The 20314-nt window shown below is 34.6% G+C and overlaps 1 protein-coding gene across 1 annotated transcript; it reads left to right on the top strand.

Moving 5' to 3' along the window:
• The first annotated feature begins 672 nt into the window (after window positions 1-672).
• On the top strand, window positions 673-19325 carry LOC129216727 (uncharacterized). The gene is made up of 3 exons (XM_054850944.1): window positions 673-1052; window positions 8737-9535; window positions 19296-19325. Exons 1-3 carry the CDS (start codon window positions 721-723, stop codon window positions 19323-19325), a joined length of 1161 nt encoding a protein of 386 aa, XP_054706919.1. The 5' UTR covers window positions 673-720.
• The last annotated feature ends 989 nt before the right edge of the window (window positions 19326-20314 follow it).

The raw sequence follows: 20314 nt of genomic DNA, 5'->3' as shown, positions 1-20314 counted from the left end.
AATATCGTTAACTAGATTAGAACGATTCTTTAGAATGTGAAATGATTCTCAAAAATAAAGATATGAGGAATTTGGGCATTTCCTGCGCATTTTGGTGTGCCTAGGGCGGTGGGGACCATGGCACTGACTATAGCATTAAATTTTTTTAAGGGGGTGTTTTAAGGAGTATTTTTCTCATTTTTAGGGGGCTTGCTTTTAGGGGGGTCTTTGCAAATTTTTGGGGGGGGGGCGCCTTTGCTTTTGATGGAGGGCACCTCTGTCATAATGAGTTTAAATCAAGAGAGTGATTCGATTCCCTACAGTGTTGGACAATACTAGAACTATTAAATTATTGTTTTTTACATAATTTTTATGCTCATTTATGCGAAGTTTTTAACAACGACGGTTGTGTCTTATATTGGCATGACTGCAAATTGTGAAAATTAAAATAGTTCATATTTTAAGTTTTGTGTGATTCTCTCACCGTTAGATGGCAGCACAAAAATATTCATAGGTTGCGTTCGATGAACGATCGCTAGCTCACCGGTTAAAATAATGTCGTCGCCTTCAATGCTTTAGCATTAGGTGACGTCACCAGCTGTCACGTGATTAATGAACCGGTCGCTACCGTCGAACGTAAGCATAGTTTGTTTATTTACAAATATGGCGCGTCTTTTCAGTTTTTCTTGTACTGTGAGAAACTTTGTACAGAAAATTCGTTTCTGGTGAAAGATCGTTATAATGGATGTTTCTGACGAAATTAGCATCGTTCATGAAATTTTACCGATTAAAAGGAAGGTTTACATTCGCAACTCGCGTCCTAAAAAGAAAAAAATACTGCCCCCTAAAAAAATGTGGGTGAGTCCTCTGCTGAGTGAGAGATTAACCTTAGGATTTTTTCATTGTAAACATGCAAAACTTCGTGATGATCCTGTGAAATTTATGGAATTTTATCACATGTCTCCTGCAACGTTTGACGAACTTTGCGATGCATTGCGTCCCCATTTCAATTTTGAAGCAACAATGATGAGGAAACCAATACCGTTTGAAGAACGGATAGCTACAACTATGAGGTAATTCGATTGTTAACCACTTTCCAAAAATACTAATTCTTAAGATTTGTTGATGTAGAGTTATTGAACAAGACATTATATTCAAGCAATGACTATAAATCAGTTTTTAAACGCATGTAGAAAATAGACTAACGGACTCATCTGGCTGGATCCCAAGTTAATCCCCATTGCCCTCCCTGGAATGATTCCCTCGTTCTAAGTAACAGCTTCTTCCAGCAAACTATTCCTATTGCTAGTAAAGTTCATGATGGGTGCCTTCTTCTTCAGGACTCTCATATGGCGAGTCACTGCGTGACAGGTACAGGGGACTCTTGGGGGTGATGTCTTCCTCAGGAGATATGGTGCACTCCCTCATATGCTACAGAACTCCCCCCCTCCCAATAAAGAAAAAACAAGAAACATTCAAGTCTTTTAAAATATTCCTTGGCCTTAAAAGCAATATGTTACCGCCCCTAATCCAGGGCTAGAGCAGAACTACATGCAATATACCAGACAGCCCAACTATGAGAAAACGAAACTGCAGCGTCAAAATGTGATAACGAAGCCATCTGATATATTGCAAGTAGTTCTGCCTTAGCCGTGACTTCAAGGTGGTAACTTACTACTAAATACCCAAGTTTTACCTTCAATTCACGAGTCGAACTGCACCATGTTGCAAACAATCGCTGTTGAGATAAATTAACTTCATCTACCCGTTTGTTGGCACTCTCAGCTTCAATAAGATGACATCTGCTTCCAGCTCGGTTATACACTAATACAGACTGAAGAGTTCTAATAAGGACAGAACAGCAGTCTCTGGATGAGATAAGCAGGGCTGTCTGGTGTATAGCATGTACCACCAAAGGTTAACTAAAGCTGTGTTTTTAAAACTTAAATTCTGAAAAATTTCTAAGGAGCATTGATCAATCCAACACCTTCTCCGTCCTCCCTTTGTCCACTATGGATATCCTTCCTTTTAAAGTTTTAAAGCAATAAATTGCACATAAAAGAAAATTCTATATTAAAATTATCTTACATTTTTTAAGTTCTCCTTGTTTCTTTTGCAAGAAAAACTTTGCTGTAAAACTTGTAGGAAGATATGCAACAGCAGCAGTTTTAATTTTTAAAGGTTTAACCCTCCTACCAAACTTGCTGCACACACATTCCCCTTCACCCTTTAGTTTTAGCGGTAATTTTTTGACTGAGGGCTGGCCAGCCAGTCATTTCAAAGGTAATGGTACATACTTAATATGTAATAATTACAGGAAGGAAGCAGCAAAATACATGAATTACAATTTGTTTGAAGTGTTTGCTTAATTAGCTTCCCTGTTTTCCGAAATGGTGGCCACAAGGCTCACCGCTCCCCCCCCCCCCTGGCAAGAGTCTAACTTCGCCCATGATTAACTTACCTTACTACATTTATAGTGACTGTATTAAGTATCAATATTTAGACATCTTTATTTCTCTTAATAAATATAGGGTAGGCCAGGGGAATGCCTCCACTTTAAGGAACTTCAATTTTTATCCCCACCAAAAATCGTTTTTATGAGCTAGATCAATATTTTGGATTATTGTACGCCAGACTTAGATAAAATCAAAAGCTTTCTGCGAACACAAATCCTAACCGAAAATTTTCTGCAAATAATTATTTTGCCTAACTCACCCTTGAATAAAAAATTAAGTTTATATTCAAATATGAAAGAGACAAAAAAAAGTGCTTTAGATCATTTATTTATTTATTTTTTACAATAACATATATACAGTTTGCTTATTTTTCACCAACTGAAGAAAACTGCCAAAACCATTATTTTTTTTACACATGTGCTTTAAAAGGCTTTTGGAGAAAGGCTTTAACAGAAATAAACTCTGGGATTTTCTTAAAAATTCCCTTTAATTTTTTTTTTTTTTTTTTTTGAGCAATCACGATTGCTTATTGATTTCATTTGACCGTCCTTGAGGACCGGTTCCTTTTCAGAATGGACCAGGGGCCTCTGCAGCACCGCCGTTCACCAGAGGACGGAGCTGCTCCTCTGGTCCTAGCCGCCACTAGCAGCACTGTCCACTGGAATCCCCTCCTCCTAGGCGGTGGCGTCCATATCCTGTATACACACACTCCTACATACACACACGTCTACACACAAACAAGTCCTTACACACATACGCACACGTAACTGCCCAGGAGGAGGGGCAGGCTTGGGAGGACATGAGTCGTTTCTAGAAACAATAGCCTCCAATGAGTAGGGTCCTGTCGCAACTGGTGATTGCGAAAAGCATAATTTGAATTCAATGTGTCAGAATTCAAATTAGATATACACACACACACACATATATATATATATATATATATATATATATATATTTTTTAATCAATGTTAGCAGTTTGAAAAAAAATTTCTGCAGAGCCTAAAATTTTCTGCGAACATCGTTCGCGCGTTCGTCTATATTATGCAAGACTGTTGTACGCCATCTTAAGAACCTATACAAAATTTGTTATTAATAAATCTATAAAAGAAATAGTCATAAAACATTGATTAGTCTACCTCTGCACTTTAGTGGTATTACCCAGGGTACTATGGTAATCCCGCCACTAGCCAATATGACTAAAAGACTAAGAAGGAAAATTTATTGAAAACCTTATACAGTCGACGCTCGATATAACGACCATCTCCGTTCCAGAGAAAAAGGTCTTTATAACGAGTGGTCGTTATAAGAGGTATAATTTAAGAATATATACACAGTCGTCATGCACGCCCCGTTGTTCCAAAAAAAAAGGTACTTTTTCAAACATTCCAGTTAAATGTCGAAATTATTTTTATCATTGGAATTTTTAGAAAAATCGTGTGCAAAATACTATGACAGAATATTAAACAAATTTTCAAGTAGAAAATATAGAGAGGAAAATGTTACACACTTACAAATCTGCTACTACTACTGCTACCACTACATTTTCTGAAGATAATAACCAGAAACAGATGTTTGCCTTTTTTTAGCAGACGTGATTTTTGCAAAACATTATTTTCCGTTTCAGATATAGGTGATAAATTGTGTTATTCTTGCTTTTCAAAGAAACATTTAAAAGTCCCTCGAGAACCCCCAAATCTAAAAAACCACTAGATTCAAACACCAAACTAGCAACACATGTCAACTCTCTTCTCTTAGGAAGCTGGAAATTTCTCGATTTTTCCTCCCATTATTTTTTCTGTGCTGGCTGTGGTGAATGGTAATCCCCCCCCCCCACCTCAACCCCCTCTCAAAGTTGGATTTGACATTGAAAACTTCAGGCAGATGTCCGTAAACAAAAAACAAAGTTAATTCAAGCTACAAATTTGTTTTATTGGAAAGAACACCAGAAATAGCGTCCGCTGAATTCGGTCGTTGTATTGGATTAGACAATACAGAACGGTCGTCATAACGAAAGCAAATTAACGTAGAGTTCATAGGAACAAAGTTGGGACTTTTACCACTGGTCGTTATAATGGGACGGTCTTTATAATGTGCGGTCATTATAATGAGTGTCAACTGTATGCATTTAGCATTACAATATAGGAGTTGAAAAGCAAAAGAAATGACATTTTTACATTAGGCGGATTTAGGACTGAGTTCCTGGGGGGGCAGGATTTTTTTTTTTTTTGGAGCAACATTTTTAATTGCCCCCCCCCCCCCCATGTTTTTGTCTGTTTTCTGTGATGCGTAAGGCCATTCTTTATATTCCATTCAAGGTATGACGGGTGAAAAATGCTTCTACTCTTCTACATTTGAATGAAGCAATTGCCTGTTTGGTGATATTTTGACAGTTTTTTTTTTTTTTTTTTTTTTTCATACTGTCATAAGAAATAAATATTTTTCATTTATTGATAGAAAAATAAAAATTTGCACGTCTAATGTCTGTCACACAAAATCTTGTAATGTCTGTCACACAGTTGAAATATTTTTTAATCCTTTTTGGAAATAATTTACTTTTTTTACTCAAATATTGTAGAAAACATTCTTTTTTTACTAAATATATATATTTTTTTTGAACACATAACATAAATCAATTCAGAGCAATGGGGTAACAACGAGGCATCATCCCATTTCCATGTCCATTTTTTGTAATGTCTGTCAGTGTTTTATTACTTTATAACCCCAAAGCAGAATACTACTAAATTTGCGACGCACGTCGCAGAACTGATGCCTGAGCTGCAGAACAATGTTACTCAAATGTGAGAGAAAAAACTCAGACAAATTTTCTGCAGAAATTCTACAGATTTCTGTGAAATTTCTGCAGAAAATCTGCAGAAACTGCAGTTTTTCTGCAAATATCTTCCAACTCAAGATAAAATTTTTCAAAAAGTCTGCAGATATCTTTAAAACGCCATTAAATCTAAAATTCTTGGAAACTACAATAATTCGGCGGAAAACTCGCAAAAAATGTTGAATTCGATAAGTCATCTGCAGGAACTTAAGATTTACTTTGAACTTAAAGAAGTCTACAGAATTTGCGCAAAGCTTCTGCAGAAATTTCATATTTTAAATCTGAAAAGATTCTGATTTTTCTAACGTTTTGGTTTTTCCTCAATCGACCCTCATCCACTGCAGTTTCCTCCATAAACCTTTTTTTTATACATTTCAACGTCTATCGCCGAAAATTGCGTGTCTTGTTTGAGATTTAAATCCTTTTGTATCCAGAAAATAATTCAGTTATTTAGAAAGTTTTTAAGTGTTTTATTATTTGCTACCCTAACTCGACTCATTTTACTTATTTTTTAAGTAATTTATTATTTTTTTAAACATTATTTTAATTTCTTAGAAGAATTTTTAGAAAATTTTGTATCTTTGCTTTTTTTATGCATTTTAGGAAGCATGTAAAACATTTTTGGAGAATCTCAATCGGTTTAGGTTCCACAGAGATGCACAGCAGCAGTAAAGTTTTAAAAAAGTGAAAAAAAAAAAAAAACTCCTGTATGAAACGATTTTGATTTAGGGCTCCCGATTTGTGGAAAAGATCACGTTGGTTGCTTGTGCATACAATGCTTGAAGTACTTGCTGAACAATTTTGGTCAAATGATTTTACGTTGCAGAACATCGTCAAGTATTCTGCTTTGGGGCTTTATAACTCAAATAAGGGCATAAAAATGTCTTAGTACACCAAAATTTATTAACATATTTTAATATTTGGTACCTGAAACTAAGGAAAAAAGTTGTCTGATGTAATGTCTGTCACATATGGAATCAAACATAGCAAATGCAGCCATTGTAGCATCTAAAGGTTCATACCTCAGCTTATTCAAAGTGGCAAAATAAGATCAAACTTAATCAAAACAACGTTCCTCACTATAAGAACAAAACAACAAGCGCAATGACTGCCATCGACTTAGGGTATTCATCGTATCATCGTTTGCTACAGGTCAGGAGCTATCAGGCCGGCTTTCCAGTTTCCTTGACTTGAATATCAGGGGTGGCGGCATTCTCCCAGGTGGCGAAAATCCCCCCGGTTTACCCAAGTGACTCGGCAATCTCATGGCAAAAAACTAATATTGTGCCAGGGTCGCTATTATTAATTAGATGCTATTATGAGCTGGCATCAGGGTTGGCTTTCTGCCGGCAGAAACTAGTCTTTGCCGTGCCAGTGGCAGAAACTGGTTATAACCGGTAAAAACCGGCAGAAAATGGCAAAAAACTTGAAAGTGTCTTTAATAACTTTAACTTTACTTAACTTTTAAAGTGATTACTAAATGAGATATTTGTTTAAATAAACTGAGATATCAAACTTCATTTCATCACTGTAAAAAATAAAATACTATGCTAGTGCCCTTGATTTAGTTCAAAAGGGGAACTTTTCAATTGCAGATGCTCGTAATATTTGCATTAATTTAACAAAGGACAAAAATCAGATGGGTTCTTAGGCAAGAGGAGTAACATACAGAACTAAAAACAGGAAATTACTTATTGTAATTTGCTCGCTTTATATGCTTCATCTAAATCGCTTGTGATTGAAACTATCACATGCTTCAAGAAGAAAGTGTAAGAATTTTACTTGCCAATATTAACCTAGATTTTGTATGTACCTAATGTCACAGCTTTGCAAAACAAATTGGTCCCATTTCTCAAGACTTATTTTCCATTCAAATTTTTATCACTTTCCCAGTTACTAGATGCAATGTGAAAAAATATACAACAGATGAAAGTTTCACGAATATTGCTTTTTTTTTTTTTTTTTTGATGCATTGCCTGCTAGCTCTTTTGTTGCAAGAATAGTCTTAAGTTCCTCATTTGTGCGCATTAAATTAAGAAAAAACTATTTGGATTTTTGAAACCACCTTTTCTAAGAGGCAACTGCAGGGTCCAAACAATGTAACATTTGTTGCAAAGTAACAATTGATATTCTGCTTTAGTTAACAAATTAATTATTTTTTCTGTGTATTTTCTACTGTGTGTCAATAATTATTTTTTTGTCATTTTGTGAGTTTTTGCCAGTTTCTGCCACAAATGTGGCAGAAACTGGTTTTTGCCATGCCGGTTTTAACCGGTTTCTACCAGTGGTTTTAACCACCTTGGCAGAAACTTGCCAACCCTGGCTGGCATGAACTTGTAGATTGGTAAGCGCCCTCCCCCCCCCCTTGTTCTGCATCACCACTTTCAACCTTTTTCCAAAACTTTTCAAAATGTTAAAAAAACAAACAAAAAATCTTGTAAGTAAGAATCATAACAGAGACACTACCAAACATCAGTAGTGACTAAGGCTTATAAGGGTGGGGGGTATATAAAAAACTAGAAGTCCGGAAAACATTTACTGACAAATAAAACCACTCTCATTTGTTTGCCCCTTTCTTTTTTCGAAAAGTGGAAGGAAGGATGGGGGGGGGGGGGTAGAGGGTAGGAGAGCACAATCTGGAATGAAGCTGAACAACATGACAAGTTATGCTCAAAATAGCTAAGTTTGTTTGATCAACTGATTTTAATAGATGTATAGATATATATTGTTGCATGACTCTCCTTTACAATAGAAATTTAAAAGAAAACAAGCAATCAAGAAAATAAAAAAAAACAGCCGCCCTCCAGATGATGTAGAAAGACAGTTATGTGGACAGACATATGATCTGATACTTTGATTTCTTTTTAGTTTTGTGCGAAAAGAATGGAAAAACATTAAAACAAGGTGAAACACTAGTATTTTGCCAGGATCTTGGGACTAACCATTTCTTTCATCCCTCAAAAATTGAAGGTTGGTTTGCTACCGGGTTGAGAGGGGGGGGGGTCTTTGTCTTATTTTAAAGAAGAATGTTTATAAACCTTTAATAAGTTTACTATTCATTTTGTTTTGTTTATTTATTTTGCATTTTAGAAACAGTTTTGGAAAAAAAACATCAACTAATGTACTTTAAAATGCTTTTTACCAAATCTTTCTGTCTATATTTGGTGCTGAGTTATGATCCATTTTATGTTCAAGCATCCATGAAAAAAAGAGGGTCGTCTAAAAATCAAAGTCGCTTAAATAAAAAAATAAAAGAAAAAAAAATCTAAAAGTTTAGACTTTTGATTACCTCAAAAGGTGCAATTGATGAGCCAAATTTCAAAGAAATACAAAAATGTGAGAGAAATTTTTCTCAAGTTTTGGATTACTTGGCATGACCCTGTACTTGATAATTATCACCCTGTATTATAAATTATATGATTAAATAAACTTTTTCTCATTGTGTCTTTTTTTTTCCCCTCAAATTTTTAGATTTCTTGCTTCAGGGTGTACTTATACGGACCTGATGTTTGAATTCAGAATAGGAACATCGACTATCTCTCAATTAGTGAAAGATGTTTGCACCAAAATTTGTCATCATCTGAAGGAGATGGTCATGACCGACCCAAACTCGGAAAAGTGGAAGGCAATAGCCGACGATTTTTATAAACGAAGTGACTTCCCTAACTGTGTCGGAGCTATAGATGCTAAGCAACTAAAAGTTATTTATCATACAGGAAGGCGCAGAAATGGTGAAGCAAAACGCTTTTCTGTTTCTACATTCGTGCTTCTAGCCATTTGTGATTCCAATTATCTCTTCACAGATGTTGATGTGATACAGTACGATCAAACTGATCCAAAAGACCCCATTGAAGATCCTGGCCTCTTTGGAGACTCAAATATTGGCAAAAAACTATACAATAGCGAAATGAACTTGCCCAATCTCTGTCCTCTTCCAAAGACTGAAAGACCCAACATGCCATTCGTGTTGGTGGCTGGTAAAGCATTTGGACTTGCAAGAAATGTAATGCGTCCATATGCATCAAAGAGCAATGACACAGAATTAAAAGTTTTCAACTGTCGTCTCTCGAAAGCCAGAAGGTTTATTGAGTGCACATTTGCAATTTTTTCTAAAAAGTGGGGTGTTTTTCACAAGCCGATGACTACATCCCCCGAGACAGCCGACAAAATCTTTCGAGCTTGCGTCCTGCTGCATAATTTTATACTGCTTCGAGACGGCTATTGCTTTGAAGATACATTGCAAATCCATGGTTTTTGCGATGTTGCAACAGTAAGTTCTGTAGTTCAAATGACTGGCCCTTCAAAATCCTATCGCAATCTATTTTCTAAGTATTTTGTTAGTCCTGAGGGAGAAAGGAAGTGGCAATATTCTAGGATCTGAAACATTGGTGTTCATATTGTATATGAATCTTTACAAATAGATAATTTTATACTATTAACAATTTATTATGTTACATGTGTGTAAAGTTGGTATTTTTTTAATGAAAAATAAAAAAGCAAATTAAAGTAGCATTTTGTCTTTTTTAAGTTATTTGTATAATTGTTTCATCATAGGCGGATTTAGGACTGAGTTCCTGGGGGGGCATGATTTTTTTTAGCAACATTTTTAATTGCCTTCCCCCCCCCCCCCCCCCGCGATGTTTTTGCCTGTTTTCTGTGATGCGTAAGGCCATTCTTTACTTTTTTATGTGTCGTTTTCATTACTGTGTGTAATCATGCTGTCCTTTTTAAATTGACCTTAAAAGAGAGGGGACTGGTATTTAAAGAGTGACGAAGTGCTCCCTTTTTAAGTGGGATATAGAATATCTCCAATTTTAGGGGGGCCCAGGGGTCACTCCCCCAGAAGAAATTATTTAAAATGGATATAAAATTCTGCATTTTGAAGTCTTATAAGGGTTAATTGGAAATAATAGGCAAATAATTTATTTTTTTTAAGTATTACGCTTTAAAAGTGCTTTGTGATGCAAGTTAATACTTTAAAAGAAATGGTGCACAGATTTAGAGAATAAGTATCAAGAGAGTAACATACTACCCATTTGAACAATTCTTAATTTATACACTTGATAAGAAATAAAATTGAAGCACACTTTGCTTAGGAGTTTCAAAGACTTGTCTAATTATTTTCAAGGTTTGGTTGGTTAGATTGGGTTTTTGGCTCAAGAGCCCTTGTAGGCTATACTGTGCCAATTCTTTTCAGGGATTTTAGAACCTATTAATAATTTGCACTTTCCAGTCTCTGAAATTGAGTAGTAGATTATACAGTTGTACAGTATTGTTCAAATTTTGTAAGAAACGGCTATTTTAAGTTTAAAATAAAAAATAAACTTTAATTTCCTATTCAAAAAAGAAAAAAATCATGATTTTTTTTGTTATAAGATTTTGGAAGATAAGTTGTTACTATATAAACTCCTCACAAAATTGGGGGGCATTGTCTCCTTTGCCCACCCTCTATAAATCCACCCATGCTCTTCTGAACTATTAAAAAACAAAAAAATAATGATTTTTTTTTTTAAATTTTTGGAAGATGTGTTGTTACTACATAAAGTCCTCCCAAAACTGGGGGGGGGGGGGGCATTGCCCCCCTCTGACCCCCCATAAATCCGCCCATGTAGTTTCATGTTTAAAACCAGTAACCCTGTAAATTGTTGAAAGCTTGTATGATTCGAATAAAAATAAAAAATGCTTAAATTGTTTGATTTACATTCTAACTAGTTAAAAACAATGAATTTTTGCCATAAATGTGTGACCTACATTCAAGCTATTTTATGGCTGATTAAAAAGTTTCCAAGTCAAACTGTTGTTTCAATATTACATGCGATCAACTATTAGTTACTCAAAGTCCCAAGGGACTTTTTTTTCCTCTACCCTCAACTGAGACTGTTTTCATTGCGTTCTTCGTATAAATCATAAGAATTTCATACATTATCTATTATTACTTGATTCTTGGAGGCCCTAATAATAAATGGGCAAATACAAAAAACAGGGTTGGTTTTTGGGCTGTCCAAAACTGGTTTAGGACATGACAGTGGTTTTTACCGTCTAAAACTGTGCAAAAGTATCCGAAAGTGTTTTAAACTGTCCAAAAGTAGGCTAAAACTAAAGGGGGGGGGGGATGTAATCTAATCAATTCGTATTTACTGCAACATTCATATTGTATACATATAAATGTTAATAAGTTTTAATTAATGAGTGTTTGATAATATTTTTCTCAAATATTCATTTAGAAAATATTTCTAAATGAATATGGGGGGGGGGATGTAATCTAATCAATTCGTATTTACTGCAACATTCATATTGTATACATATAAATGTTAATAAGTTTTAATTAATGAGTGTTTGATAATATTTTTCTCAAATATTCATTTAGAAAATATTTTACTGAAAAATTGCCAATAACTCTATTGGATAAAAACTTCCTTATGTAACAGTTGGTAGAGTTATCAAAGGAAATACAAATACAACTAATTTCAGATCCATTTAAAATTCAATGGAGGATGTTAATAAATGTGTAATATTTAGGTGTAAAAAAAAGCTTAATTTTTTAATGGTTTTTGCACATAGTATGTTTTAAATGATGGTTTAACGAAAATTATTTTTTTAATCATAGATTAAAGAGCAATAAATTGATGATTAAATATATGCACTTATATCAGGGTTGGTTTAAAAAAAACGTTTTTTTTTTTTAAAAAAAACGGTTTTTTTTGGTTTTAAACCGGGTTTTTTTTTTTTTTTTTTTTTTGGTTTAAATACTATTTGCGAGAAAAACAATTTTCGGAAGGTAATTAAGGTTCCATGTAATGAACAGTTACTCAATAGTCACATTATACCTAATTTCTTGATTAATTAAAGAGATAAGAACAAAATCTTGTAACTAAATTAAATAATTAAAATAGCTTTTTGCAGGGAAATATTGATTGAAATGTTTGACTTGATTAACATATTAGTATGCATGTATATATAGACCCTTTATGGTATGAAATACTTTAAGAAGTGGTTGTGATGCGGGTTAAGATAAAATATAATGAAGATCCAAGAAAAAAACTTTATAAAACCAACATAATATGAATAATTATCGAATAAAGGTAAAAGTAATATTTTTAAGCATAATCTTTTCAAAAGAACAATTTTCATATTTTTTCTTTCTGATCTTACATAATGCTGATTTTTATATACACAATGTCGCAAATATTGAAGTAAAGCAAAATGTACAACAGTACATGATTGAACAGTCAAAAAATCAATTGCTGTTGTACTGACAAAGTTTTTTAAAAAAAAGTGCTGCTCTATATTCGACTCCGTTCTTATTTTGGAAAGACTTGGAAAAGATATCGACTATCGCTGAAACAAAGAACCAAATCAAAAATACAAAAATTGGTGTAACATGGCTTAAATTACAGCTTATTTACTAGCATACATGTTGCATCCAGCATTGAAGTTTAAAAAATATTAAATGCAAACCCTTTAGAACAAATAAATATGTAGCAAATTCTATTTCAAGAAAATTTTTCTGCCAAAAACGTTAGATACGTGAAGTATAAACTTTTTTTTAAAATTTGATTCAAAAAATATTATTTGCGTTCACTTGCAGAACAAATCTTAATTTTTAGGTGCAAACAATTAAGTTAGACTGTTGATTACCTTACAAGTCAAAGTTAAAATTCCAGGAAAGTGCAAATAAATGGGCAAAAATGTCACACCCCTGCAACAGGAGTGAGCAATATAATGGATTGCATCTACAATAAAAGATTCAATCCTTAGTAAATCTTAACTAATGCAAATTAAGCATAATGATGGAAGTTGACTGAAATCTGCTTTACGGCACATATATGAAATAAAAAATATATTAATTTTTTTTTTTCGATTAAAGCTTGTAATACATTTTGAAGAAACAACTTTACAATTTTAGTATTTATCTCTGCAACTAGCTAGGAACTTAGCATAAATGGAATTTTACATTTTTCAATATGTGTGGGAAAATCAATGTAAACCTGTAAAATGTTTTTTTTTTTTTTTTTGGCTTTAAAAAAAAAAACCATTTTTTTAAAAACCACATGGTTTTTTTAAAAAAAACCAATTGGTTTAAACCAAATAACCCTGACTTATATTTTTAAACTTTTGCAATTTCTTTTTTTTTTTAATTTGTATTTTTAATGTGATACATTCCTTAACTATAAAAAAGGATTATTTATTGCAGTTAAGTCGATTATTGTACTATATTTTAAACACATTCTTTTCCACACATGCATAAATGTCAAAAAATTTGATTACTATTATGAAAAAAAAAAAGAACCCCTCATGCATACAAATTGAAATTTTTAATGAACAGTTCAACTTCTAAGGTAACTAGATTAGAATCAGCTGTTTACATTGAATAAATATTCAATATAAAACATAACAATTGACACATTTTGTTCTGTTTTTGATATTTTCTTGCAGAATACAGTTCCTCTAAAAATGTAGTTTTGGACAGGACCTTGCCAACTCTGACAAAAAAATATACCTTAAGAAAACGTAGTGAAAATGATAGGATAACATGTAAATGAATATTAAGAGCAAAAATTTGAAATTATATTAAAAGTTTTGAAGTGTTGAGCATTGTTAAGATTTTTGCTTTTTTCCCTTGCAATATTACAAATTTTAATAATAATTTAAAAACTAGTCAATCCGTGCGGAACTCCGCACTGTGCTTCGAATTGTTTCAAACGCTCTTTAAAAATTTCAAAGAAAGAACATTCGAAAAAAGTAAGCGCAGCAGAGGAGGCATGTAATTTGAAGACATAAGTAGCAAAACCTTGTTAAATACAACATTGTGATAATTTGATCATCGCTCACCTTTTGTTTGTACATATTTTCAATGCAAACATAAATATCATTAAAAGTGTGGCAGAGTGACTCGTGAAGAAGCAGTAATTGTGCATGTGAAAAAACAGGTTGTGGCAAATACAGTCCTGCCCATGTGAGCATCTGATGGGGAAAAAAAAAATTAGAGAGATATTTATTGGCACGGGTTCGAACTGGCGCTATTCTGATTAACAGCACAACACTCCAACAAACCTAGCAATTGCTCCTTCCTTTTCGAATGCTATTCATTGAAGGAATGTGTAATAAAAAACAGCAAAAAAGCTTTTTGCCCAAAAAAATAATAAGATCATGCTTCTATGGTTTATCATTAGCCAGCATGATACGATTTAAAATTATTCGTAAAAATGGAATTTGATTAAAGAATGAGGAAGATTTCACGTAGCGATTGAAACAAACATTCTAGAGAAGTAATAAATTAGATTGAAAATAAGTGTTTTTATTATTGAATATTGAACAATTTCCCATAGCAGGCTGCTTTAACCGTTATGACTTAAATGCCCGCACATGTTTTTCTTTTAATCAAACACTTAAAATTCAAAACCACAACCAGTTGAACTAAGTCCGTTTTTAGGGACAAAATGTATTTTTTTTTTCATCTGAAAGTAGAGGAGTAGAAAATGATTTCTTACTAATGAAGTTGATAATAATTTTAATGTTTTATATCGTATTCATATAAATAATTAAAGGTTTACTGGGTGAAAACTGGTATTTTAATTTGCCGTAGTATTTTTTCATTTGTACAAAAGGTCGAACACTGCTATTAGAAAAATCTACATTTCAGCATACAATGAAAATTTTTTTCTGCACAAAAAGGATTCCCTTTTGAGGTAAATCTAATACTTTTTTTATGCATACATTATGCTTAGTGATCTAGATCTAGTCAAAGCTTAAAAAAAAAAGGAAGAACACCCTTCGATTAACAATCAACTTATCTGAATGATAACTGTAGCCTGCATAAAGGAGTCGAAAAACCAAGTAGCATTCCCACTGCATTTATTTTATTACCTGTGTTATCTGTTGTATGTTTTGAGTACATGTAATGCGTAATATTAATAGAAATTTGCTATTATGTCGGACAGCCCGAGCTTGCCCGAAGTTCAAATAGTTTATAGCCAAACGCTCTACCGAAAAACTTATCAATTTAACCGAACAACCAAGTCAGTTGCTTTTAAGCTTTACACACACACACAGGTTAATTTTAATTTTTTTTTTCTTGCCGAAAAAAATTTGAAAATTGTATTAGAACTTTGCTTAAAAAAATCTGCATAAGAACTACAGGCTGCATCAAGGTTTTGCAACAGCAAGGGATGTTTTCGAAAACTTGATTTTTTTAGACCGTAAGTCTATTTTTCATCATTACCCGGCCTGATAAGTTTTAAAATGAAGGGGGAATTTCTTCAAGAGATAAGAAAGATCCCGTATACTGACAGAAAAATAATCGACAGAAATAATATATAAGATAAGTTATTGAAGAGAACTGTTTTTATTTCTGAAACTTTTTATAATTTGTTATTGCACGATGCTTGAACCGTTATGGCTCAGATTTTTGAGGAGTTTCTGTTATTGTAAAAAAAGTCTGGATGGGGGTGGGGGGGGGGAATGGAGTAGTTGGCAAATCTTGCTAATGAATAAAGGCAGGTAAGTACACAATTATCGAAAAAATTGTTCAATCAAACTAAAACATCAACAAAGACATGTAGTTTTCCTGAGCTATTAAAAATGTAACAAAAGGAAACAGAAAATGGAAATAAGGAGAGCTTTTTAAAATTATTTAATTAATATCAATTTTGGGGAGAAAAATTAAAGAGACAAAAAAAAGATAATTAAGAAAAAATAATAGAAAACACAATTTTTCACCTTTTAAATACGTTTGAAAAAAATGAAGCACCTTCTTAAGATAGTTAGAGGCGTTTTTGTTCGAAATTAAGCACTTTCGAGGGGCCTTTGTAACAATTAGTCCAGGATCTGAAGGGGGTTGAGCATGCATGGAAAGGCTGACGCAATATTATTTCTGATTATTGTTACAGGCACGATGGTGATTATGAAACCACATGTCGTCGCCCCCCTGGGTGGTCGACAACCCCGGGGGAGAGGGGAAAGCAGTGGGGGAGCCGTTTTCTAAAACACTCATAACTCGCGAACTATTTGAGATAAATCATTGAAAAAAGTGGCAATCGACGCAACAAAACAAGGGCTTCATAAAAGCTAAATATGATTACGGACTTATCTTTGTTGGTTTCTGAGTAAAATTCCATTTTTCGCAAGCAAGCAAAATTTTTGAACAAAATGCGCAAAACAAACTTTTTTTGACCAAAATAAATTACAAATCAAAATTGTTTGATTTTTTTTTTCAAATAAAGTCCAAAATATCGTTATTCAGTTTGTTAAAATCATTTAAGTACTGCTAACGCGTTGAAAAACAAAATGACAGTAGCAAGCTCGAACACGATTTGCATTATAGTTCAGGATCTGAAGGGGTATTTTGAGCATGCATGGAAGACCTGACGCAAAATTATTTCTGATGAATGTCACAGGCACTATAGTGATTATGAAACCACATGTCTTCGCCCCCCTGGATGGTCGACAACCCCGGGGTAGGGGGGAAAGCGGTGGGGGAAGCCGTTTGCTAAAACACTCATAACTCGCGAACTATTTGAAATAAAACACTGAAAAAAGTGGCAAAAGATGCAACAGAACAAGGGCTTGAAAAACCTAAACATGTTTATGGTTCTATCTTTGTTGGTTTTTAGTTAAAATTCCTTTTTTAGCAGCCATGCAAAAATTTTGAATAAAATACGAAAAGCTTTTTTTTTTGAAAGATAAGTTCTTTTTTAAAATTATTTAACCGTTTAGGGAATCAATAAAACGTGAAACTTCATTATTCAGTTTGTTTAAAACTACTTAATTATTACCAACCTGAGCGTTAAAAAGCGAAATCGAAAATGCAAGCACTTGCCTAAGTTAGCGCATTGAATAAAACGGCAGTATGCTAAGGAGAAAAAAAATAGCCTTATTATCCTTATGACGAACTATTCATGTTGTTGTTGTTGCAAATCTCCGGTGTTTAGCAGCGCTAAACCAGGTCTATGAAATTCGTCACTCTCAAAAAATCCAACACCAACATTGGATCCGCCAAAAAATCCAACCTTGAAAGTCCCAGACAATTCAGTATATGTTCGGGGGTGGCCTGATGGTCGGCACACTTCACACAGGTTGGAAAAGTCTTTTTTCCATTGCAATAAGTCAATGATTTTAGATGTCCACTAATGAGCCTAGTGATGGTCGTTTGATCTCGCCTACCACACTTGAGAGATAATGCACCTCCCGGGCACTTCGCCTGGTACCAATTATGGGTAGGAGGGACAGTCCAGGAGGACTTTGCATCTCTTTTAGCCTTAGAAAATAGCTCCAAGTAAGTCAAAGAATCAGGTGTATATAATGGCTCACCAGTCCCTTTTTTAGCCAAGATATCGGCCATCTCGTTACCGGGAACATCAACGTGAGATGGAATCCACTGAAAATGCACCTCTCGAAAAGAAGAAATATGCTCCAGTTTGTTAATAATAGAAACACCAGTACCATCACCCACTTTATGCCAATTAGAGAGGTATTGGATGGAACTTCGGCTATCTGACAGAATCCAAACGGCTGAAGAGCCGGGAGAAGACAAAATTGAACCGAGCCCCTCATCGATAGCAATAAGCTCGCTTCTAAACACTGAGCAACAGTCTGGAATTCTTCTGCTTAATTTTGTTGCACACCCTTGGAATAAAATATAAACACCACTACCAGAGCAATTACGTTCATCCTTACTACCATCCGTATACATTATAATAGAGTCCTCAGGGATATTGTTTATCACTTCCAAAGCCAATTGTTTCAAATAAGCCGGTGCATCTGATTTCTTGTTCACCTGGAAAGGAAGATCCGTGTGGAAGTAGACTCTGTTTAAACCAATTGAGGGATTAATGCTCTGTTTCAAACTATGCTGAATTACATTTTTTGGGATCAAGTTGTCTGAGTCAGCCAAGCTTAAAGGGCTATTTTTCTTTAATCTTTTATAGTTGGTCCACCCCAACAAGAACTCAGACGTTCGATTCTGGGTCCCATAACTGGTGAGCTTTGAGAAATATTTCACCAAATTAGTTTTTCTCCTAAGGCTGAGAGGTTGCAGATCGGCCTCATATAGTACTATCTCATTTGGGCAACTATTACGAAGTCCTGTAATAATACGAGCCGCACTAAGCTGTACCCTTTCAAGCTTTTGTAAGTTGGTGTTTGAGGCACAGCTGTAGACTGGATAGCCGTATTCTAGAATAGGCCTTATTAGGGCCATGTAAGTAGTTCTGAGAGTTTTAGAGTCGGCACCCCAGTCGCGCCCTGAAATATATTTTAAGATCATTAAGCGTTTTTTGCTTTTTTGAATTAAGTGATCGATATGTCTATTGCAAGTAACTTCGCTGTCCAGAACAAAGCCCAAGTATTTAGGGTGCTTTTCCACCGCAAGCGGATGAGCATTCATATAGATTTTTGGCTGATAGTTAAAAAGTCTCCTATTTGTTGTAAAGAAACTAACTGTAGATTTGGAAGGGTTAAAACACAATTTGTGACCCTCTGCGAAACCACACACTTCATTGAGTGTAGAGTTGATGCAATGTTCCAGTTTATTGATGTCAGGGCCAGAGTCCCATAGCACTAAATCGTCTGCGAGCAACCCCACTTCGCATCTTTTCGAAACCTCCCTCTCAAGTCCAGCTATAAATAATGAGAATAGGGTTGGGCTCAGAACAGATCCCTGAGGAACACCTTGAGAAAGCCCAAAGCTCTCCGACAAAGTGTTGTTGAACTTTACCCGGATGAATCTGTTTCTCAAAAAGTCGTAAATCCAGGCCAAGGCCCTCCCATGGATTCCAAAGGACTCAAAGAGTTTAGTTATGAGCTTTTGCTTCCATACCCTATCAAAGGCCTTAGTCAGGTCCAGGAAGGCAGCCACAGTATGATTAGTGGGGGTTTTATTATGGGCATCTCTAATCTTTTGACAGAGATAAAGCACTTGATCTGAGGTGCTATGTCCTGCTCTAAAACCATATTGTTCCTTCGGAAGGAGGTCGTGAGTATTCAGATAAAAATTTAGTCTCTTTAAAATCATTTTTTCCATTACTTTGCAGGTAATACATGTCAAGGAAATGGGCCTATAACTTTCAGGTGAAGAGGCTTCTTTATTAGATTTTCTAATAGGGATAATAATTGCCCTTTTCCAATCTCGGGGGAGCCGCCCCCGACTCCAAGATTCATTCATGATATCCAAAAGTCTTCGTTTCCCCTCATTTCCCAGGTGGATTAACATCTGGCCGTGAATTCCATCAGGTCCAGGCGATTTATCCGCTTCAAGATCTCCAAGCGCCATCTCTAATTCATGTAAAAGAAATTCTTTCCTAAAGATTGGATTTCCGAGTTGAGAAGAGCGACAACCATGTACGATTTTGCTAGCCCTTTTCTTTACCGACTTTTCTTCATTTGAAAACTTCAAGATACTCATCTGTTGATAATGGGAGCCTAGCAGATTAGCCGCATGTTTATCATCCTGAGCAATATGTCCATCTTTATCCCTTATCGTATTGCATTTCTCAACCTGTGGCTGTTCTTTACTAATGTTTTTTACTAGTTTCCACAGTTTTGTAACAGGTGATCTTGAATCAAGTTCTGTGCATAAGTCGTTCCATTTTTGTCTCTTAATGAGAGCATAAGCACACTTAATCTCTGCGTTTACTTTATTTAGATTAGTTCTGGTTAAACTATTGTTGGAATTGACTAAATCGTTATGTAGCTGTTTTCTTTTTTCCAACAGTGGCTGTAATATAGAACAATCGTGAGTGAAGTAGCGCCTAAAGTTCTTAATTTTTCCCCTGGGGATAGATCTCCTAGCAGATTTAGCGATTACTTTTTTCAAAGTGATCCAATCACTATCGACATTGTTACTCAGGGGCTTTGACTTTAGCTCATTGTCAATCACATTAGCAAAAGAGTCCCAGTCTGCCTTTTTAAAGTTCCAGCGAACTATTCATTCTTCAGTTTACAAACTTATTTTAATTGCAAAGTATTCAACTATGGTTTTAATTTTGTTATATACTGCTTTAAATTTGAGAGGAACTAGGGAACCAGGCCCAGAGTAGTTTTAATTCAAATA

This window comes from Uloborus diversus, chromosome 2 (genome assembly GCF_026930045.1).
Source record: "Uloborus diversus isolate 005 chromosome 2, Udiv.v.3.1, whole genome shotgun sequence".
Taxonomy (NCBI): Eukaryota; Metazoa; Arthropoda; class Arachnida; order Araneae; family Uloboridae; genus Uloborus; species Uloborus diversus.
Note: the sequence above shows the minus strand (reverse complement) of the source record. Positions and strands in the feature narration are given on the sequence as shown.